The 25085-nt window shown below is 36.2% G+C and overlaps 1 protein-coding gene across 1 annotated transcript; it reads right to left on the reverse strand.

Moving 5' to 3' along the window:
- Positions 1 to 885: 885 nt before the first annotated feature.
- LOC114661252 (carboxypeptidase A1-like) lies at positions 886 to 17761 on the reverse strand. The gene is made up of 11 exons (XM_028814471.2): positions 17651 to 17761; positions 16794 to 16875; positions 14354 to 14488; positions 13936 to 14040; positions 12375 to 12476; positions 10387 to 10488; positions 5662 to 5772; positions 5043 to 5133; positions 3204 to 3403; positions 1519 to 1603; positions 886 to 1254 (listed from the first exon to the last, which is right to left on the reverse strand). Exons 1-11 carry the CDS (start codon positions 17713 to 17715, stop codon positions 1067 to 1069), a joined length of 1266 nt encoding a protein of 421 aa, XP_028670304.2. The 5' UTR covers positions 17716 to 17761; the 3' UTR covers positions 886 to 1066.
- Between the last annotated feature and the right edge of the window lie 7324 nt (positions 17762 to 25085).

Here is a 25085-nt window from a genome sequence, read left to right on the forward strand (position 1 = left end):
TATGGTAGGAAAGCTCAAATCTATTGTCCACTTCTATAATATGCAGATTTAGTAGACATCCTTCATGTAATTTATTTTGAAACAGTCACCAATGCACAGCCTGTCATTATAATCGGGACAGTAGAAGCATCTTCCTTTATTAATTTTTTATGTTGCTCACACCTGAGTTAGAATGTACTAGCTTGATCTGCATGATCGACATGCCCGTTGTGTTAATGTAGGCTACTGCAGTGCAAGGTTTAGTGACTTCCACGTTTTCCCCGACATGAATATTGATGGTTGCTGTACAGTATTGCGAATAGTGCTTAAGGGGCTAATGTCTTTCTTGTCTTTCCACTTGATCGTAATCATTGCATTGCATGTGTGGCACTCTGCTACTGTCACATCATGGTGAAGGTTCATGCAACCCTAGTCACCAGATATATTCTGGTGGTTTTGTCATGCAGTTCCATATGCATCAGTTTTAAGATGTTTCCAACATCTTGAGGAATCAATGCCACAAAGAACTGAGTTGTTTTGAGAGTAAAAGGAGGACCTACCCAGTATTTGTTTAGTGGTCCTAATAATTTGCTTTGTGAATAAATATAAGTTAACGTTTTGTGTAGGCACATCAAACTAACATCATGGTTTATGTAAGAGGAGTCCTATAACCTCCTATTAAAGGTCATTATTGTTTTTGCTTTTCACATACCTATCTATCATTTATAAATGTTTTTCTTCTGTTCTGGACTCATATGCACATTTGCTGTGTTTTTTTTTTTTTTCTTGGATTATTTTGTCACTTGTATTAATTGTAATATTATTTGCGTGTGTTTGCACTATAGCACCTTCCATATTGCTTTAAGAAAGTAATTTTATAAAAATGAAGACTGAAGAAAATAATAGTCAGGTATTTTGTCAGAAATAAATGTATTACAAGTCTCGTATATAAATTATCTGGGGAATTCTAAGTAGAGTACTTTATTCTTTTATTTGGTGTTTAAAAATGAACATTTCCTGTTGATTTGTAATTATTATCTGGCATATGGTGGGAATTAAGCTCTAGAGCCACAGTGACTCAATGCAGTTAGTAAGGATTGTCACGCGTATGCTCCATGATGACCTTCACAGCCAGCCATGTTTCCTGAGCAGTGGGAATAATCTGGTTAGCAGGAAGCAAGAAGCCATAGCGCCCATTGTCACGTAGTTCAAAGGTGTAGGAATACTTGATGCCTTGTTTATAGGTCCAGTCGATGGTTCCGCCACTGGCTTGGTCTAGATTAGAGATAACATGAAATAGAATTTGAAAAACTGTAGGTAAGAATGCAAACTTTTTTTTTTTTTTCTTTCAGTTCCAGTTATTGTTAAGATTCTGTTTTAATGGTTTTGTTCTTTTTTTTTTCTATTGTGCACTTGTTTGCTGAATATTATTTTTTTGGGCTTGCAGTTTTAAATTAAAATATTCCTAACATTTTTAAAGGTTACATTATATCAATTTCAGTTATGTTCTTCCATGAAAAAATGTTTACTGATACTTACAAATGGTAGTGATGATGCTGCCATATCTGTAACTTGTTCCATACAATGAGGACAATGCAGAGACAGCTCTCTGAGCAAGATCATGCTGTTAAGTAAGAACAAAACATTTATTAACATACTCTTCCAAGTAAGGAAAACTTTCTTTTATTTAGCTAGTTTCCATTCCTTCTATCAAACATTAAGACCAATATAATTTACATTTTATTATGCATTGTATAATAACTGTATCAGTTGTGACGCTAGTACAAATTTGGCCTGGAGCCATGCACTTTTCCTCACCCTCTGATCATTCTTGTTGACAACCTAGTCAAATTATATAATTGAACTAGTTGTGTTACCTGTTAAAGATAGGTAATAGAATACATTGAAAAATGTGTACCTTCAAAAAAATATGTAACTCTTGAGCGCTTTTCCGTAAAACCTGCTTCTCAGACTCTGTCATTTCATGGTGCCTTGCTCACCTCCTGTCCACTTTTATACTTTATGTCTTTGAAAGTGACTTTCAGTGTGCATCCTACACCTTTTATCCTCCTTGTGTGTCTCACACCCGTACTTCCTCTTTTAATCGTTTCATTAAAGCCAAGCTGACCAATCAGATTGCTCTGAGAGACTGGACGCACATATACACACAGACCTTAGTGTTTTATCATATAGTAGATAGCTAACCTTACTGCACACTGTACAGAATTAAGTGCAGGAGACTGAAAATAAATGTGTGCTATGTGCTATGCAAAAGTAATGGAGTATTAAAAACAAAAGAAAAAACTTACAGGGTAAAGTTTTATTTCCAGCCACTTTTCTTTGAAATGATAAAACCTTTATGCTAAATTAATGCCAATTCAGAAATTGTTAGATCCTTTGAAAAATCCTTTAAAGGAAATCTATAGTCCTTTTCATTCTGTACTAATGTGATTTGAATTTTTGTTTTCGAAGATTACATTAAAATGACATTAATTAAACTGGAAGATCCCATTGAACTATTCTGTATCATCAGAAATGTAATGTGTGTTAAATTTGATCACAATCAGATGCTCATGAGTTAAGCACACACTCACATGACACACAAGTTAGTCATGTTGAAAATGGTGAAATTATGTTCAGAGTTGCCTAAAATGTCAAAAGCTCTAAGCCGAAACAGTCAGCTCATTATAATACTTTGTCATATGGTTTATGTAAAGCATAAAATATATACAGTATAAACTGTGTGAACAACTAATATAAGAGGTAATGCCATTATGTTTCAAATTTTCTCTATGAAGCTGTTCTAGTTCGCCCTGTATATAATTTCTTTCTTTCTTTTTCCAGACCTGGACCCCCTAGTGTCATCTTTATACTCTTTATTGTGTAAGGTGGCTTGCTGCTGTTCACCGATTTAGTCCATTCTTTTACTCAACCAGTCTTGACAATCTCTGGCATTTTTTCCATTGACTTTAAAACAATTGATTTTCTGGTTTAATGCTTTTGTTTCTTTACCTGTCATCCTTATTAAAGATTGTTCACATAACATTTAATTTTAGATTCATTTAACACATTCTGTTTTGTGTTTTTATTACAATTATTGTTCTACATATTAATTAAAAAAACTATAGTAAAGAAATAAATACCTTTCTGAAACAATCTTGCAGCAATGACTAACCACTATGACAATCCACAAAACAATGCATTTGTGATTTCAGTCAGCTTACCAGTTCTTGCTTATCAGGAACAGATGTGGAAGTGTAACCATATGGATAAAGAAGCAGCTGGGAATAGCTGTGGATGGAGATGAAGGCCTTGATATTTCCGTGGGCCTGCACAAAATCTACAATGGCTTTAACTTCTTTCTCAGAATTGGCCCTTGGTCCACGGTAGGTCTCTGAGCAGGGCTGAGAGCTGGCACCTGGTCCTGTGACAGAAATGACAGTAATTTATTGTCCAAAGATGTGGTTTTTGCAGTACCAGTATTTCATTTGGTAGAACTTCTTTCATGAGGAACTTGTCTACATGTGCATATTTGCATATACAGTTTGAGCATATGGTCACACTGTTTAGAAATAGCATTGAGCCTGCTGCCTTGTGGGTCTCAGTTCACATCCTTAGTCAAGTGGTCCTACTCTATGTAGCTTAATTTTGTCAACATGTTGAAACAGTCTAAAATATTTTGCTTTTTATGTATATTTGCTAATTTATTTCTGATATAGCACTGGTAAACAATTCAACATGTGTTAATGAAAATCAATTGCTAAATCAAAATAATAGTACATGTTGTAGCGGGGCGAATGAGATGGATCCGAATACAAGTTTGAAGCCTATAATTATTTTCTTGTGTTTTCTGAATACATTTAGTAAATCGTGTGCTGGGCAGTAAATAACATCCATTCCCTTTTTATATCCTTGACCTGAGCCACCAATGATTTTCTGTGTGAATACTGGCCATTGCCCATTTTAACATATCTATCGAAAATAGCTGAATTAAAACAAAACTGACAATTTATGAATATGTTTCTGTGAGTTGATTACACTCAGCCTTTTCTGTTTGACTGTGCGGTTGAGCCCTACAAAGGACAGGCTTATCAGTAGTTTGTATTCTTGCCTGACACACAGTGCTGCTGTGATAATAACGCAGGTATTTTTAATTCAATAAAACAATTATTGCATTGGGTTACTCGAATATGTAAAGGCATGTTACTTTTAATGTGTTACCCCTGACACTACTCTCTGATTTGTCCTGCTGCTTTTCGGACCATACATTCAGTTCTTCCACATTAATATAGTAATTTCTGAAATACTAAGACAGATTAGTTCAACCATGAGAAGGAATAATGTGATCGCCCCAGCATTTGCCTTAGGAAATTTATCTTGTGAATGCTTCTACCTTGGCTGCTGAAAGCATGTACCAAGCAAACACTTGCAAAGAGAGTGTAAAGGAGAAGCGCAGACTACCAAATCCTAAACTGTAGCCCAGTTAAGGGATTACGTGGCCAAATAACTGAGTTACTTGCAGATAAATCTACGTCTGTTAACCTGGTTGCGATATATTGTTTTTTTTAACCGAAACAAGGGTTTACATGTTTCTTTAGAAAAAGGTTTCTGTGAATTGCCAGGTTATTAAAATTCATGTAAAGACAATGAATGATGTCACCCACCTAGTTCACCGTTTATTTAATTCTATTTCATTTCAGGATATTGTTCTGCTCTTAGGAATCCAGTTAATATGACAATAACCAGATGCCAAGCACTATGCTAGTGTCAGAGCTGCTGTAGACGTCAAGTCACTTTATTTAAAATGTTCCAGTTGTTGTTTTTTCCAGATCAAATAAAAGAAACGTTTCATTACTTTTATTTAAAGAATTACATGGAATGCCATTTGTGCCAAAATTAAATGCATTTGTATGAGATCATTTATTTTCATAATGTTTCATTTATAATTTGTTTCCATAATTAATGTTTCATTTATCTCATTTTGGCACAAATGGTATTCCATAGTATTAAAACAGTGCTGGGTAAAGAAAAAAATTCCAGTGTTTATGAACACACTAGCATACCTCCAAAGCCGGCATCCCAGTTTCTGTTAGGATCAACTCCAATACAAGAAGTGCCAGCATTGATGGACCTTGTTTTACGCCACATACGATTCTGTAGTTTTATACAATAACACATAAGAATTACAATATTGTAAAACACATTACCTTTAAGTTCCCTTCTGGGTATTCCTACACTATGTTTGTGCTAAAAATGATTTATCTGTAGGTAAAAGTTGTATTTTATATATTAAGTTGTGAAAATCTTCAGAAAGGGATTAGAAAAGAGTATTAGAAGGTAAATTAAATAATTTGGGAAGTATGGGAAGAAGAAAGGGAATCCCATTGGGATAGTAAAGACATACTGTACATACTGATAAACAACTGAAATAAGGGATTTAAGGAAGAATCGAGCAATCAATTGTTGAAAATGGATCGAGTTTTTCTTTACAGTTGAAGAGAAAATGTGGGTCATCTGTTTTGAAATGAACAAATACACCAATGGGACATTATAAGAACGGGTACTTTATAGAGAGAAAATTACACACAGTACTAAAATAACCTATAAGCTCATTTTCTTTTGGCAAAGACATTATTATGTAGTTTAACAGACAGAGGCTCATGAACGTCTCCCTTAGCTTACCTTTGTGTGTGTGAAATGAAAGCCGTCAGGATTCGTGACAATCTCAATGAAAATATCCATTTGATCCAGAATGGAAGTAATGGACTCATCATTTCCATAATCACTGGCAATCTAAACACAATTGCAAAAAAGTAACACAAAAGAAAATTGAAAATGTGTCAGTTTAAAAGAGAGTGGCATGGTGGAATAGTGATTACTGATACCTAACAACTCTAGAAGACTGGATTTGGCTGCCAGCCTGGTCAATGTCACCTTGTGTCTGTCCTTATCCACATATGGCTTATTGCTGACTATAAATGGGGGTCAGTATGAGTGATAGCACCTTGTATTTCACTTGCACCCCATCTTGGGTTTGTATGTGTCTTGTACCAATTCAGCTAGCAAAGACTATGCCTGTATGGTCCTGAAAATGGTGTCCAGTTTTCAGCTGAACTGTTTTTCAGTATTTTATAAAAAAGCTCTAAACTTAATTCAGTGCAATTCAAGAGTCACAAAGCTGTGCCATGAATTTCGGACTTATTTCTGGAATCAGAAAAAGAAATGTAAGTAAAGAAGTTTATTGTACGTAGCACAAAAGGTACAAATAGCAACAGGCCGATGTTCAACATTTTTGTGCAACACTTTCAAATTTAACGTATGCACAGTAAATCCATGTAATTCCATGCAGGTTTGCATGTCAAGACAAAAAATGTAGGCCATGTTATTATTTTTTTTGTTTATAGAATTTTTTTTTATCTTAACTGAGACCACTATGAACTTGAAAACTTTAAATGTTATTGTCATCAGTCCAAAAAATCCTCTGTCAAGCAATAGGAGGTGAGGAGTTCATTAAATTCAATGCTAATAATCAGATATGTAAACAAAACTGTGTCTGATTATGAGGTTGCACAGAGCCTGCCTTTCTGTAATTACGCATAAGATCCTCAAGACGGACAATGAAATGGAAGTTGAGTTTAAGAAGTTGGCCTATGTCAACCAACGATAAAATGGACATCCATTGAAGGATGGCTGAGCTTTCAGCGTAGAACTAAAGTAATTGACTACACGAAGTGATGAGCGAAACAAAGCAATTCTGTTTTGCATACAGTACTCTGTGATTGCCCCTAAAATTCATTTTGCAGTATATTTCTCCTTTGCAAAACTTACTAAAAATTGTAGAAAGCCAGAAACATTGTTTTCTAAGCGTTATTCCGCAGCCAAAACCAATGTCTTTTCCCACCCTTCTATGCCGTCCAGATGTTCCACAGCAACACACACACTCACCTGGCTAACTGACTGCCTGCTTGTACATTCATGCTGCCCTTTGTGCCTCACACCGCTCATCTGGGTCAAAGACAACACCATCTGCACTCTAATTTGCCAGCAGCCACATACCCAGACCAATAGATTCTAGCAATGGAGAAGTGCTTGCGGGACGGTGCTCTCTAGCCGCACTCTCCACTTTCAATGCTTTGGACCATAATATATTGTGCCACACTTTTGCACATGAAGAAAAAAGTTAAATGGTGCAAGTTTTGCTTGTGGCAGAAAAACAGAATTTGTTCCGTAAGTTTGTTTGTGAAGTGAAAGTGTCACGGAGAATTTAATTTTGTACAGTCACGAACTACAAGGTACAACTCACGTATCAGGACAAATGTTCTAAAGCAGGGGTGGGCAAATTCATTCCTGGAATGAATTGGGTTTTTGTTCCAACCCAATTGCTTAATAAGAAGCACTTATTGCTCTAGAAACACTTCTGCTTCATTTTAGTTATCTCCCTCGTTAAGATTTTGAACCCTTATTGCTTATTTAAGTCTTAAACAGCTGCATTCTTGGTTTTTAATTGCTCCTTATTAGCAATAAGATGCAAATGACAAAAGAAACCAGCAGTTATCCATTTTGCTTGTTACCCTTTACACCTGTGTGTATTTATCGTGCAATATTTGGTTTAATTAAATACTTGGAAGGAAAGAGAAGAGAAAAAAGTGAAGGATTGAGAATTACCCGTCCGTTTTACACTTCAAAGTATTTGGATGATATCCTTAGAATGGAAAAAAAATCAAGGATATGAGAATGACTTGACATAGCAGAGTTAAAGCACTAACAAGCCATGAAATGTAATTATTGGCAAGGATTGTTTTCTAATTAAGCAACTGGGTTGGAACAAAAACCCGCAGCCACTGCGGCCCTCCAGGAATGAATTTGCCCACCCCTGGTCTAAAGAGTTAAACTAATCTTGAAATCAAGAGACTAGAGAATACTTTTTATAGGCTACAAATTGTTATTCACTCAGGAATAAAGAAATGAAAGCAGAAATTGAAGTCTGACAGTTACTTTTATAGTACCTTACAGTGTGTACTCCTGATAAGAGCCTTGTTATTTTGATAATCAGAGATCATTTAAACATAGTTAGCCCTTTGCTAATCAACTTAGGGTCTTTGACAGAACTGCTACTAATCTTGTCTCTTACTATTGTAGTGCATGACAGGCCATACACACTGTAAATGTGTGGTTAACATATTAGAGTTTCAAAAGAAGGCTGTGATTTTAAGGGTCTCCATATAGATTTTTTTTTCCATTTTATTCGTATTAATCTGTTGTAAAGCATCTACAATTACTTTTAATTCAAAATGTAATCTACATAGCTAAGATAACATTGCATTCCAAAACTGGCTTCAACTAATTCAGATTGACAAGGAGACTGCTGTCTATCCTGGCAGTATACAGAGGGTGCAAGTCAGGGTCTTTCATGGGGGTACAGCCTACCTAAGTAACATCAGGCACAAGGCAACAAACTATTGTGGATGCGGCACTTTTCTATCACAAAGCCAGCAACAACATACACTGGACCAATTTGGAGTCAGTCCCCATGTAACTTAACATATACAGTATGTCTTTTGAGATGCAGGAGGAAATCTTAGTGGCAGCAGAACAAAATGAATAAACTGAAATAAATCAAGCAGTGATTCAAAATGAATGGGTGTGCCACATATAAGCTTATGTGGGTTTAAATCACACTGTATGATCATATTCAAAATAATTCATATTGAAATTGTACAAATGAGCATGTGATCGCTTTGTAATTGAAGGCTATGTTTTTAGGGATGTGTATCTGAAAATAAGTCTCTCATTACTCTGGGATAGGCTTTGCTTTGTGGTTTTTGAATACCTACAATGGAAAACAAATATTTTGTATCCTAACTTCTGAAATTCCTCAACAGAAGCTGTCATTGGGCACAGTCAGCATAACTATTTACATTTTAAACCAATGTATCAATTAAAATATATTAGCCTAATGCTAATCTATTAATCTGCATGGATTTATATTGGCCAATGAATTAAAGATAGAGTGTCAACATTCTATTTTTAGCATGATTATGCTGACTAAAGTATGAAGCCAATTTACAAAATATTAACAACTGATAACGTGCAGTGAATACACTTGACTTTAGCATTCATAGTTTTCCTCCTCTTTCTCTGTACGTTTAGCATTCGTTTGCTCAGAGGATGATGGGCTTGCTGCTTCCTAAGCAGCTCTTCTTTTCCCCACTCTAGTGGCCCACTTCTTCTCTTCTTTCATCGGCATCTTTTTGCGTTTATGTTGTAAGTACTTAGTACATTTTCCTTAATTTTTCACTTAAGCTGGCACTTAAGTCTTCAATCTGCCTCAAGAATGTTTATGCTATGAAGAGGTAGGGGAAGTGAAGACAAAGGTGGTAGGGATGAGAATGGCGCTTGTATGCATGCCGCCCTGCTGGCCGCTGCCGAGAGTTAATTGTACAATAAAATAAAATAAAAATAAAAAGAGGAATAACCTTGGAGGTCAATCATCACCCCAAAAGCGAATAGTAGACGTCACGTAGTATATGTGTACCAAATTTCAGGTCAATAAGAAACGGTTTGCGAGCTACAGGTGATTTAAGATCCTGGACAGACAAACGGACAGCCACGGTAGCACATTATATAAGAAGATAATAGACTGAAAATCATAGATCACAACTCACACATAATCATTTTTTCAGTGTTAGAAATCGATTTTAAATCTTTGAATTAAAGATGAACTAACTTGCAAAAATGATGAATATATTTATCTTGATGAAAAATGCAGTCAGTGACATAAGGAAAAGCTCACCCTAGATGGGATAATTTGGCATGAAACACTGTGATGTTGAGGCAGAAGTATAATCATATCATTTATTTTTGTTTTTTGCTTTTGTACATAGCTAATCAATAACAACATTACATTAATTAACACTAACCGAAAAAAAACAATTTTAGCATCCTCTTGTGAAAGTACACTTCAGTTCTTCCTCAAACATGCTAGATTTCAAAGTTTATTTTGCTCAGTCTCTTTCATTTCATTTGGTTAAGTCACTGAAAAATCAGTTTGTAATTGGAAAACCAAAATACAACTGCCTTGTCCTTAATCTTTAACACATAATTAAATGTAGTACTAGGGTGTTGTACCGTGTTAGCCATTATGAATGTAGAGAAAAGCCAAGCAAAATGACACCTTTTATTGACTAACTAAAAAGATTACAATATGCAAGCTTTCGAGGCAACTCAGGCCCCTTCTTCAGGCAAGATGTAATACAGAGACTGGAGTTCCCTATGTCCCAGTCTCTGTAAAAGTAAAACTATTTATTAAACAAAAAGTTTTCCTAGCTTTATCTTAATTTCCAAATTATAGTATGGCCTGCAATAGTGGATAAGTGAAACTTCAAAAGCCTAGAACTATATATTTACCTTTTTGGCCATCCAAACGCCAGTGGCTTGAGTAACCCACTCACGGGAATGAATACCTGTATCAATCCAGATACTGGGACGATTGTTTCCTCCTGTGCTGAACTGTAGTTTGATAAAGAAGGAAATCAATACATTAAAAAGGTAGAACTGTTCACGTTGTAAAGTGGTTTGAATGACAAATTGGTCCTTTAGCAAATATTCTTGAGAACACTGAATCTATTGGGAAAATGAGCCAAATAAATATATTATTTAAAAATAAGTTCTAATGGGCATGTAAACCATTTATATCAGGTTTATTTGCATATTTATTAGTTATATATTTGTCACGTATCATCGATGTAAAGAAATTGTTGCACTCTTATTAGAGAGACTTGCATCCATGTTGTGCTAACTGACTGTGCAGGAGTGCTTTCTGCCATTTTAAAGAAACAGCACCCTGATTTCTGGGAGCACACAAGCAGAGATCACACAAATCCATGATGGCTGTGCTGTGTAATTGTGTTTTCAGAATTAGACGAGCCATTTTGTCAATAGAACAAATGGCAGCCATAAGCAACACTTTTACCTGGAATTAGATAAGTAAATACGTTTATAGTACATGGCTCAAAAGATGGATTTAGCAACTGGTCAATATTTAAAATCTCCAGAAAGCACAGAGAAAATCTTTCAAAAATGGTAGGCTAGGCAAAAGACAGAAAACATCAAATATCTAAATTTCCCAAAATTTCAAAATAATTAAAAAGACTAGAAAAATGAGGAGACTGCAATGCAGACTAAGAGATGTGCACCACTTTCATTTGAAAATTCTTTCTAGCATGCGATTGCAGTATTGGCAAGAAATTAAGATTGACAGGTTTAGAGGCAAGCAGCATGTGAAAGAAGGTCCTGAAGTTGGATCTAAAACAACTGAAATGTATTTGAGCCATCTACAGTAACTTATGTATATAAATGTAAATCATTGTATAAGCATGTCAATGAATTTTCTTTAATGATAATAGTCAGGACACAGCTTGTGGTTTTTCATATCAAAGCACTTGGACCATAAATGATCTCTGGGAGGTGTACCTTATACTCTATGTGGCATGTGTGTGTTCTGTCTGTATTCAAGTGGATTCCCTGTAGGAATCCAATTTCCTTACAAATCCCACAGACATGCTGTTGAACAGTTTGCCACTGAAAATGAGTAAGCAAAGCTATCTGAAGAACTGTGGAATGAAATTCTGTCCAGGACTGAGGAACTGATGCTGTCAGCAATAGATCTAACAGCACCTAAGTGGAGAAGGTGAGTAAAAAACAGATATTATTATTACTATTATTATTATTAGTAGTAGTATTATGACTATATATCCATTGTGAAAACTGCTTAATCCTTTTGAAGATTGTGGGTCATTATTATTATTAATTTATATATATATATATACAGTATATATATAGGGACCTGGGTTCGTTTCCCAGGTCCTCCCTGCGTGGAGTTTGCATGTTCTCCCCGTGTCTGCGTGGGTTTCCTCCGGGCGCTCCGGTTTCCTCCCATAGTCCAAAGACATGCAGGTTAGGTGGATTGGCGATTCTAAATTGGCCCTCGTGTGTGCATGGTGTGTGGGTGTGTTTGTGTGTGTCCTGTGGTGGGTTGGCACCCTGCCCGGGATTGATTCCTGCCTTGTGCCCTGTGTTGGCTGGGATTGGCTCCAGCAGACCCCCGTGACCCTGTGTTCAGATTCAGCGGGTTGGGAAATGGATGGATGGATAGATAGATAGATAGATAGATAGATAGATAGATAGATAGATAGATAGATAGATAGATAGATAGATAGATAGATAGATAGATAGATAGATAGATATCTACGATATTATTATTATTACTATTACACCTGTAGTAAAAGAAGAATTATAACATTTTAGTATTTTAAAAATAAAGACATTTCTCATTCCATGTGATTCCAAATCAGAAACCTCTGCTTATGGTTAACAGGTTGTTCATAGTCACTTACTTTTAGGATGTAAAGAGGTCGTTCTTCATAGCTGGAACCAATCTGTTCCTTAGTGACCAGGTGTGGGTACTCAGAGACAAGTTCATCCATCCAGTTGTAAATCTGACAGAGGTGAGGTGAAAACATTCCTTCAATATCACTTCAACTCATATATATATCTGTGATGCCACATTTTTTATCTTTGTGGACAGATTTTAATTTTTCATTATACTTAAGCAGCGTAATAGAAGTGATACATTATTAAAATTCAACTTGGGAATAACAAAGGTCATTCTCCCTGTCAGGTCTTACTTTTACCATATTTTACAAATGTTACATAGTGTTTCCATAGTGACAATGGCAATTCCTTCCTCTAAATCAACTTAAACACACTGTAAATTTCCTGTTTGATCCTCTCTTCTGACAAAGCTAACCTTTCAGACAAGTTTTATTAAACGTTTGAAGAACTTAACAAGTACACTAACATTTTCCTATCTCACATTTTTGGTTACTCTGAGAAGGTTCATCATTAATTTGATCAAAATAATGACAATTAACAACAGGAAGGAATGGTTGAAAATAGCAATGAATGTCATTTCCAATCATGTCATCATTAGTAATGGCTTTAATAACCAATGCATTTAAAACAAAACAAGAAAGCAAAATAATATCTGAGTATCTATAGCAAAGTACTATTAAAATGTAATACCCTCGAACGATTTTTTTATTTTTTGAAACAGTAAAAATGCAACCAAAATAACTGTAAGTTTAATTAAGACAGAAGTCCAATTTAAAACACAATCCATTGAGGCCCTCCTAGACCAGTTGAGCTGCTAGGACCTACAAAGAAAATCACATCAGTCTATACTATCAATTAAAAGAAAAATTTAACTAGAGAAGCAGATTACTATTTTAAATAAGTACTGTACTGTATTCAGAATATTATACATAGGCATATAATACCCTGTATACAACAAGCTACAAAAAGATTACCCTTCATCTAACACAAGCAATGCAGTGTGGTTTGTTAGGTTCATTTCTGGGAGAGTCCTCTAGATGTTAGTAGTACTCCTAACCAATTTCTGTACATTCTGAAAACCACTTATTATCTTTTTTTGAACTTCTTAAAACATAACCTTTATGACCTGCACATTCTGACGTAGTTCTCCCTGTGTCTGCGTGGGTTTCCTCCAGGCACTCCGGTTTCCTCTCACAGTCCTAAGACATGCAGGTTAGGTGGATTGGCAATTCTAAATTGGCCCTAGTGTGTGCTTGTTGTGTGTGTGTGTGTCCTGCGGTGGGTTGGCCCACTGCCCGGGATTGGTTCCTGCCTTGCGCCCTGCGTTGGTTGGGATTGGCTCCAGCAGACCCCCGTGACCCTGTGTTCAGATTCAGCGGGTCGGAAAATGGATGGATGGACATTCTGAAGTAGTTTTAAAGACCTATGGGTCATTCTTGGGTACCCTGGATCACAAAATAAAACCTTTTCTTTTAGCAATGAAGTAGGCCTAAGTTTTCAGATAAGTAAAATAACATAAGTCATTGCCAATTTTAAAATTGTGCACAAGGAAGATGAACTCACCTCTTCAAGAGTATGATAGTTTGCATAATCAAAGCTGTTGGTGCTTCTCATTTGAGCTGTTGAGCGAGCTGCCAACATCTCTGCTCTCTCATGATTTACAACTGACTTTGGGAGAAAGAAAGGAATGAAAATAAAGGTTATATTAAAAATGCTGCCTTTAAATTAGTAATATGCAACAAAAATATTCATATAATTTACAGACATCAGCAAGGCTAATTTAATGGCATTACATTCTTGAATATAATCGATATGCTAATACTGAATATTATAGCCATTTGCTATAAAATGTCAATACATGGTGTGCAACAATCATGACTGATTACCCACAATTTCTTATTATTTAATTTGTCTATTTTACTCCATCAGTGACTCATTAATGTGAAAACATATAGCGTTATCCATGTTTGACTAGTCATACCTGCACATCTTCAATCATGACTGAATAGGAGATGCCATTTGACTCCAGAAAGGCTTTCACAGTTTGAAGACTACCGTGTGGAACATGAATATCCATGCTGTCCTCAGGTTTTACTGCTTCCCTCCAAACATCTAGCTGCAAGCACAAAAATAAAACAATTTAGTGACCAGTACTAGGGCTACATCAGCCATGCAGAGTATTCAGTATGAAATTATGTTAATTATTTACATAGCTAAGGAAATGGACCCCTTCAGTAATAGTTTATATTCTTGATTAATCCTGAATAATGCTGAATAGTTTCTTCAAATTGTCCTATGCACTCTCATTGCTATGCCTTATATTTAAATATCACTTACATTAGTATATTTAAGTATTAATCTATTATTTCTCTCCTGTAATAAAACCATTTTAGAAAATAATTTAATTACTTTACAATTTAGTTATAAGAATAAGAACTAGAGCTGTAAGACATCTATGTATATAATAACAGTCCTTTTAAAACTATTAATATCCTGAGACTGCGGTGGGCTGGCGCCCTGCCCGGGGTTTGTTTCCTGCCTTGCGCCATGTGTTGGCTGGGATTGGCTCCAGCAGACCCCCGTGACCCTGTAGTTAGGATATAGCGGGTTGGATAATGGATGGATGGATAATATCCTGAAAATCTCAAACCTAAAATATGAAATCAATGGTTAAAGTGAATGATCTTACAACCATCTACAACTCATATGTGAAACAGGCTTTAAATTAACATCTTGACTTAAAATAAGGATAATTAATTTGAAAAAGAATTCAGGAAGGTTTTGTGTAGCATCATGTTCTCTTAAATTAGAATGTCAAAAATTAAAGTGTAAATGAAGAACAGCAGATTGCATTTTAATTCATCGGTAGAAAGTATGACATACTTACTATCTATCTATCTATCTATCTATCTATCTATCTATCTATCTATCTATCTATCTATCTATCTATCTATCTATCTATCTATCTATCTATCTATCTATCTATCATATGGTGCCTTTCACTTTCTCCAGACCTTCCTGAGGAGTACCTGGACATTATCACCTCTGACCCCAACACACTTTGTTTTGTTATGCCAGTCCTTGTCCATCTTTTTTCATGCACTGAACAATTGATTGATGTATGCACATTTTGATTACTTCTGCTTGTAAATGCAAGAACTCATTGGCAAAGTCATGTCTATAGTGTAACTATAATATATTCATTTTCTTTTTCTTTTACATTTACATTGGTATTTATTTGCTTAGCAAATGCTTTTATCCAAAGCAACTTAAAAAAGAGGTAAACACTCGAGTAACATTAGGCCTGGGCCTGTTTGTTCAGCAGTGTAATAGGACAGGTAACAAAAGTTGATCGCCACAAGTGAAAAGATGTAATAACTTGCACATTTACAATCAATAAAGCAATTACACTTAAATATCCAAGAATATGAAGCATTTCAGCATAAAGTTTTTGTTTTTTTTCAATTAGGCAAATATTCACAAATCAGATAGATGCTGCTCATGCTTTGTCTTCCTTGCATATCTCTATGAATTTGTTTAACTGTAGAAATTAACACAGTGCCTTAAATTAGCATCAGAAAATGCTAGCCGGAGACATAAATACCTCTTTGCCTAAACTCCAATTTGAGAGAAGTGAGAACAGATTTAAAAAGACTGTGACAATTCCAACAACACACAGTCCAAAGCCTGCAGAATCAGGACTCTATTTCCCGTCTAAGAAGGACCCACCTTGGATATGTGATACAAAAAAGACATCAGGGCTACTAGAAGGAGCTATAGAGTGATGCTTACATCAGATGTTGTTTATGGCCATCTCGGGCCACAGGATCATTGAATCTGGAGCAGGGAGGAAAGCTGGGATAAGCCTCACAGGCTGGAGGAAGAGGCCATGACTGTGAGTAAGATGGGAGGTAAGCTTTTGTGTGTTACTTGAGAAGTGGATAATTGGGTGGGCCATGCCTCCTATTGGAAGGGGTAAGCTACCTTGCAGAAAGATCCTATGATACAGCATGGTTTATTCTATTTATTTATTTTCTTTCCTTTTTACTTTTTGTTCTGCTTTTTTCCATACTATTTAGTAATAAATAAAATAAATGTTAATTTCTTTGACTTTTTGACATTATTCAGGGTTTGGTGAGTACATTGTTTTCTGTAACAAGAAGAACAGATTGAACATTATACAGATATTTGATGTCATAATACTATATACATAATATGCGCTACATTATGATATTATGTGGGTATTAATATTTAACTGGTTTAAGTTGTTTAGCAGACTATGCATGGCACATGCTGAAAGGTTTAAATTGCATAGTTCAAAAGGTTTACATGTAAGGTTTATATAGATAAAAGAAGAAAAATACAGATGTTTCAAAAAGCTGCTAATAACAGCCTGTGACACACAGAAGAAAATGCTATACCTGTAAATGGTCCAGCTCTGCCAGATCGTTCAACATGTAAACCTGCTCCTCACTGTTAGCAGTTATCCGCAAAACCTGATCACTAAACAATAACAGATGTAAAAAGAGACATTATAAGAGACGGAGATGCTTTAAATGATGATCTTCGGGCAGCTGATTTGTATAAAAAAAAATTGCAGATGTATTTACAGTTGTAGTCATGAGAACAATATACAGTATAAGCCAAGGGGAAAGTGCTTCTGCCTCCCAGAGCATGGACTTTTCTGCCTCCTTCTGCTTTAATTGTCGTGTTAACAAGGTGTCACCAAAATGATTTCTGGGACCATGTCCTCTGTGGGGCAGTGTGGTAGTTGCAAAGCATGTGCGCACCTCAGCTCAATTGTATTTGCAATGGCTTGTGACATTACAGTATTCAGTACAGTAAAATGTTAACTTTTTCAGAATTTCTGGATACTGCTTTCATGGCATTTTCCCAGTGCTTAGTTAGAGCTGATATAGTTGTTTTTTGTTCTATTGTTCATTTGTGGACTTGTGTTTTTTTTTTTTTTTGCTGTTGTGCTTGAAAATTCCTTGGAGAAAATTAATGTTATGGCTCAGGCTTCGTAAAATACTTTCCTGATTGCAATGTAAGAATCTAACTAACAATGTTAAGGTCTGTTATGTCTATTACACATACTTTTTTATCCCCTCATCACTACAAACAAATAATGAATTAGCAGCACAAATTGTATTCATCCTTCTTGATGTTAGTAACAAATTTGTATAAAAGTTTTGAAGCGCATCAATTAAAAGTTGGCCGTAAGATTTAAAGCTCTGTAGGCAGCATTTATCCACCCCATGTTCCCTGTTTGACTTACCCAATAAAGCTGTCATTGCTGAAAGCGGCCAGCACAAGCATGCAGAAAATGAAAAGCCCCTTCATGTTTGGTGAATGGAGTCAAGAAATAGCTTCACTGACCTTCTCTTTATATACGGCTATCTGTTCAAAGAGTCATATCTGTGTCCTTGTTCCAGCAATCACTAATGTGACATTTTTCCAAAGTTTTGGCTCCAAGTGCAGACCTGTTGTTACATTTCCCACCAAAGTTTCTCAAAACACTGATATACTATTTCCACTGTGGACATTTGCAAAAAAAAATTATATATATATCATACATATATATATATATATATATAGACAGAGAGATAGATACATTAGGATTGAATTTAAAGCTGTTTCTTTGAAGATGTGTTATTTATGCATGAAACTATCACACTTATATTTTAGATCATATATATATATATTTCCAATTTTGAAATATTAAACAAAAATACATTAGTGAAAATTTTCAAACTATCTATGCATTATCATAAATGCAGTGACATGAACTTAAATTGTAAGCTTTCTGTCTGAACAAATTAAAAAAGAGAGTAAGAGGTTTGTCCCAACCCAGAACTTGTAACCCCTGTTAACTGGTGCCCTTAAGATTTAAAAGCCTGATTACAAAAAAAGTGTTTTTTTTTATAAGATATTTATATTTAAACAAGTACAAACTTAATCACACGTTAAGACTCTTTCAAATGTGAACTTCAATTACAAGAGATCATCATTTGTTCTTGTGTCATGTATCAATTATGCCATTTTGCTCTTTTTATCTTGAGAATTCTTTTAGCTTTGTCCTTAATGCATGCTTCAGTATCTCACAGAAACAATGCAAACAAGCAAAGCTGGGAAGCAGAGATGGCAAATGGATAGTAGCTTTAACTAGCAATACTGACTGGACTGAATTCAGCCTTAGCCTGTCTCCACTGAGCCCTGCCAGCGGTCTGGGCTTACATACGGCATATTTACAACACAGCCGGAGGTTCCGGCCTTCAGCATTCCTTACCCATAAAGCAGAAAGCTCACAAAGCCATAGTCTGAAATCTGAGCAACTCTTTTTTTACGCCAATGCTTTTTCTATCCAAGAAAAACAAAAAGTTAAAGTGGCATTTTGAAAGACATGATATGGCAGGGCTAGCTCAGGCATTTGTGAGTATTTCAAGCATAATTGTTTATTGTACTGCTTAGCTCAGGGCTGCTTGGAACATTTTTTTGCAGTAGGCAGTTATTCAAAATACTTCTGTTCTAAAGTGTCAGCATACAGAAACTTGAGAAAATGAATTAGCCTCCATTACTAAGCATACTGAACAATATTATTTAACCTTAAAAATCTAAATAAAATAAATTAAGTGACATGTCTTCACTGTCATTGTTTTGAAATTTGTAATCTGTAATGACATTTGAAAAGAACATATTCTAAAAACATGGTGGTACAGTGATTCAAGCTGCTGACTCATAGGTCAACACCCTGACTTCAAGTCCTGTGCCCAGTCATTGTCAATGTAGAGTTTACACTCTCTCCTCAAGTTTGTGTAGGTTTCTTCTTCTCTGGCTTTCTTCCCATAGCCTCAGAAATGTGCTGGTTAGGTTAATTCATCCATCCATCCATTGTCTCCCGCTTATCCGAGGTCGGGTCGCGGGGGCAGCAGCTTGAGCAGAGATGCCCAGACTTCCCTCTCCCCGGCCACTTCTTCTAGCTCTTCCGGGAGAATCCCAAGGCGTTCCCAGGCCAGTCGAGAGACATAGTCCCTCCAGCGTGTCCTGGGTCTTCCCCGGGGCCTCCTCCCGGTTGGACGTGCCTGGAACACCTCACCAGGGAGGCGTCCAGGAGGCATCCTGATCAGATGCCCGAGCCACCTCATCTGACTCCTTGGCAATTCTAAATTAGTCCATTGTGGTTGTTTGTGTGAGTGGGCTCTGTGAAGGACTGGTTCCCTGTCCAGAATTAGCAGATAGTGTTATATTACACTTCATAAAGTGTAGGTTGAATATGAACACTGTCACACACGTGTGAGTAGAAGACAGCTAAAGGGCCTGAGTAAATGTAATACTACACCAGACCAGGGTGTGGCAGAGTGTGCTGACTGTCCCTCTCAGTTCCTTGCAGACCATTCCCGGGAAATCTCACCAGGTCCCGGCACCTCTGATGACGTCACTTCTGGCTCCGGCACCTTTGATGATGTCACTTCCAGCTCCAGTATAGATGACATCATTTCCTCCATCAGCCCTTAAAACTGCCATCTTACCTCCAAGTATTCAGTTCTGTTTTGGACTCAGTCTTGTGAATATCTTTGTTCAATAATTTCAAACTTTTGCAGCCAGGATATAATATACGGGTGGCTGTCCCAAACCTTTATAATGTCTGGAGAGTCTTTCTTATCACAACGCATACTAGGTAACAAAATACTACTTTAGGTCAAACTTTCCACATTAGACTTATATAGATGAAAAACCTGTGTGTGTACGGAGCATTCCGCTCTGCTCATACTCAACCACAGCCACTAGATGGCGTATGCATGCACCTCACCTCTCACTATGAAAGACCTGTGTACAGCAAACAGCATTGCACAACAACGACATCGTGCTAATGACACAGATGAAGAGACACAAGGTCGAAACAAAGCAAACACCATGCAAGTGAAACAACCCATCAACAGAGGGCAAGGCTTGAAGTTTTCACTAAAAACATTTATCTGGATGTAATTTCTCAAGACAAAGATTAATAGGACTCACGTGCCAGTAATATGGCTAAGATGGTATCACCAGTGGGGTAGTAAGCACAGGTGGGTCCACGTCCTTTGCACTGGGTAATTCCTAAGAATTAGTTAACGTCTCTCCAAATTCATGAGTATAGTAAAGCTGATAGGGAGTCTTTGAGTTGTTTTTTGCCCCAAAGACCACTTGCAGCTAGTTTTTTTATGTTACATGTTACATTGCCTACTGCATTTGGTTCTTTTAACATCGGATCAGTGGCATTGTTTGCCTTAAGCTACATAGATGATAAGATAAACTCCAGAGGGACAAGACGCATAGTAACTGGGCTTACTTTTAAGGACCGTTGTCACTTAGGCTCTCTGTACTTTTATGAATACTGAAAATCAGATAGCTGTCTTAATATTTACTCCTTCTATGTGACAGACAGTGAAAAATGGGAGAAATCAAGAATTAATTTTGAGTTGACTTGCAAATTTGTTTAGATGACTTGAGGACTGTTCTTGTTTATTTTGAAACATACTAACACTGACAATTTGGGTGAAGTGCACCAGTTTGGCAGGGAGTAGAGTACCATACTTTACAATAATGCAAAACAAATGTCCAATAGCCAAACTGTAATTAGAAAATGAAATAAGTAAATATGGCAGGGAACTTAGAATAGAAATGCTATTTTATGGTAAGATTACTAAATTTAAACCCTTGAACGTGGCAAGTGTTTACTTACGCACCTGGCAATTTCCCGTGTATTCTAGACACTGCATATTATCTCAAGGCCTTTTTCTTTTTTGTATGCGATTCTTTAGGTTTCTTTGGAAGTTTTTAGAAGTATTTTGAATGTTTTTAATAAATGAACAATCAAAAACCACAGTAAGCATTTTGGATTACTGTATTTCTGTTATTTGCTCTTTCACAGAAAAAAAGTACAAGAAGCTGAAAATATTAAAAACTGGTGTGCTTACTGAAACACGGGAAAAATAAAGTAAAAATAAACAGATGTGAATATATAACTCAGTGTCATACATGCAAGCTGCAGGGGTAACTTCTTGACTTTGGGTAGATACCACAGATGGGGAAGGATGGTTGGGGAGCACAGTCACTAATCAGTTCTATAGTGTTTCTTTAGTGCGGAGGAAAACTTTGCAGGTGAATAATGATGTCACTTCCACCCCTCGACCCTAGCTGCTACAGTATATAAAGCATGGTGCCACCAGAAGTCGTCATTCATTTCAGTCCCTGATCCCATAGAGGACAGGCCTATTGAAAAAGACAAGTTACTGCTAAAGCCCCAACACTCTGACACTCTCTCTGATCTCTTTATTACAATACCAACTCTAGAAACTTAAAGTATTTAATTTATTTAACAAGGTTACATTTAAATATATTGCTCATGCTGAACAAAAGGCAGAACATATAATAACCGATCCAAACAGAAGAAAGGGAGGATTGTGAAGGAGGATAGTGCCTTTGGATTGTGCAGGACACTGTACTCACTGACACTTTGCAATTTCTCTATTTCAAATGCCTACAGTTCTAAGGGTAATAATGCTCTGTCTCCTTTCGTTTGTTAATTGTCATTTCCTTACCATTATCACTGGAATATTGTAGTAGTATTTCAGAGGGTGTAGTAACACAGCCTGTTTCAACTCTGCTTTAAGACAGACAGGAGGTTTTTAAGTAATCAACAGAATTTCGGACACCTGTGCAAATTGTTTGCTTCAATTTGGAAGGCTTTATTTACTTTAGTTGCTGCAGAACAATTCCATGAAGATGTCCCATTTGTAATATTCTGAAAATTACTTTTTTTCAGTTTTTGCTAACCTAAACTTTCAATTTAAACCTCTGGTGGTTTATTGCTTACCTTTTTGTCATTGCACTTCAACTGAATAAATCTGAAGAAAAACTGGAAAAACCGAGGTGTACTAAAACATTTGACTGGTAGTGTAACAACATCCAGAAATTCACAGAGCTGCGTTAGTAAATATACCTCAAAATATACTGATCGGAACAAAGAAAGAAACTGATGGGTTTAATTATAATTCCATCCATCCAGTTTCCAACCCGTCGAATCCGAACACAGGGTCACGGGGGTCTGCTGGAGCCAATCCCAGCCAACACAGGGCACAAGGCAGGAAACAATCCTGGGCAGGGTGCCAACCCACCGCAGGACACACACAAACACACCCACACACCAAGCACACACTAGGGCCAATTTAGAATCGCCAGTCCACCTAACCTGCATGTCTTTGGACTGTGGGAGGAAACCGGAGCGCCCGGAGGAAACCCACGCAGACACGGGGAGAACATGCAAACTCCACGCAGGGAGGACCCGGGAATCGAACCCAGGTCCCCAGATCTCCCAACTGCGAGGCAGCAGCGCTACCCACTGCGCCACCGTGCCGCCCTAATTATAATTCACACCATGATTATAAACTTAATAAAGACAGCTTTATTGGGTCTATGAATCTCAGATGTCCAAATTGTTGCACATTGAAGTGGACCAATGAAGCATCCCAAATGTGTTGCAAAATTGAAAAAAAAATCTAATTATCATCTTTTGAAGACTTACCAGAAGCTATTAACAGTTTAATACTTGGTTTACACCCAGTCAGGAAATTTTGTCAATGTTTTAAAAAAATGTGTTAGTGAATTCAAAATTATGTCATTGTACAAACACAATAATCAAAGGCAAATTTCTGCCACATTTCAAAGTACAAGGATTGATGGGAATCACCTTAATAATAATAATGAAGTGCTAAAATATTTATACATTTATTTGTGACAATAAAGGAGAAGTTCCCAGCAAACAATTTAATATTGCTGTAACATTAGCAGAAGGTTATGTATTGTTTTTCAGAATGTTAAACAGGAATGTTACAGTGACATTAAAGTGAAAGGTTTGTATCTGTTCTCAAAACGTTATCTGAGAATGTTAGCAAATAACCTTTAGGGAACCTTTAAAGAGCATGGCATGTGCAGTTGTAGTGCTTACTGACTGCCAGTTTTCTGTGGTTATGGGTTGTGCTTTGCACTGTAGTATGGGGCCAAAGCTTAGGGAATTAAATTTTACATTTTTTAAATGAAAGGTCAGAGATATTCAAATACTAAACATAAAAGTGCTTTATTTTTTAAAAGCAACTTCAAATTTATTCATGTTTCTCTTGATCTTCACCTACAACAGCCTGAACATCTATCTGGCCTGGGTTTCTTTCATCTTGCCTAAAATAAAAAGAGCTAAAAGTCTAATGTAATACAATAGTGACATTTTGTTTGTATTAAATATTCTACAGCTTTGCTGAGTATACATGTATACTTTATCTGATTTTGTTTTTCACTGTGTGGGGCATTTTAGGGTTTCTCCTATTTTGCTCTTCATTTCTTTTAATTTATGGTTGTTTCACATCTCCGGCAGGACACAGTAAGTTTTACACAATTCATAGTAACAGCACTGGCAAGTACAAAAGAGCTCTCTGCCAGAATAGATATACACTGCAAATGTTTAAACAATAGGTGCTATCTATTGTTTATGACAATTGCTATTGCTATCCATCCAGTAAATGCTGTGGTATATCTTAAGTCCTATAACAACAATATTTCACTGTTGCTTAGATTTACAGAATATATGCCCACAAATTACTTACTTAGTATCACTTCGTTTATAAAAAGCTCCCTAAATTTCAGTTCTCCATTTTCTTCTTCAGTATGTAGGATGCATTCAGATGCTTTGCAAAGAGCTTCTTCAAAATTTTTCAGACTGTCTTGCAAATCTAAGCCATCAATTGAGCCAAGGTGCTGCATCTTATGAAATAAAGAATTTATTATTTTAAAAACATAGCAAACATGAATTATTACAGTAATAACTGAAAAACAGCATGATACTTTAAGAGTATGAGTTTGAAAATATATTTATGTTAAAGGCTAGAGTGTGCTTTGACTGAAGCACACAAGCTACATGAAAATATTGTAATTTTTTTCCTGCTGACAAAATCTGTGCATATAGTGAGAATGAGAAAAACCTTACCATATTTTCTTTAAGAGAGGTGGAGAGGTTGTCTATTTCTGACGTGGTTTTCAAGGGATCCAATACATCTTCATGCATGTTAGTAACCAATACCAGAAGCCTTTCCTTTTTTATAGTACGAGGATGCATTAGAACTATCCTCTGGAAATCTGACAAACAACTAAAAGTTATTTTATGGAATTTGGCATTCAGACTCAACCTACAGTTTCTGATGACACAATTAAATTTTGAGAAACAAAATATTTACCACCAATATTTTTATAAGTAGAAAAAGACACTTTTTATTGATAAAGTGAAGAAACAATATTAGTATCAAACTTATCTTACAGTTATTCATGCAAAGTCCATTTGAAGATGTGCCTCTTTAGAAAAGGAAATATATATATTTGGGTTAGAGACTTAAAATCATCCTACAACAATGCACTAAAACATGCTATTGATTTAAATTATCGCTATGTACTGCACAGATTTGAAAGTGGATTGGATTCCTCAGACAAATCTATGAATTCCAGTTGACTATCCCCTCTTGTTGCTATTGTCCTCCATGCTAGACATGCTTGTTCTAACAGTTCCGAGATCTCGATTTTTCAGCAGATGCTAAGAGAAATTCCATAAAAAAGAGCATAACACAGTTTACATCTCAAACTCAAATCTGTAACTTTTAATGACTCCTCGTCTGGATTAATTAAACAAATGC

The sequence above is a fragment of the Erpetoichthys calabaricus genome, chromosome 1 (assembly GCF_900747795.2).
Source record: "Erpetoichthys calabaricus chromosome 1, fErpCal1.3, whole genome shotgun sequence".
NCBI lineage: Eukaryota > Metazoa > Chordata > Cladistia > Polypteriformes > Polypteridae > Erpetoichthys > Erpetoichthys calabaricus.

Coding starts and splice junctions, on each gene's coding strand:
- LOC114661252 (XM_028814471.2), bottom strand. CDS start 17,715: ATGAAGGGGCTTTTCATTTTCTGCATGCTTGTGCTGGCCGCTTTCAGC. Junction 5,773..10,386: donor GCGTTTGGATGGCCAAAAAG/GTAAATATATAG, acceptor AATTGTGTTTAG/ATTGCCAGTGATTATGGAAA. Junction 3,404..5,042: donor CTGGGATGCCGGCTTTGGAG/GTATGCTAGTGT, acceptor TTTCTGTCACAG/GACCAGGTGCCAGCTCTCAG.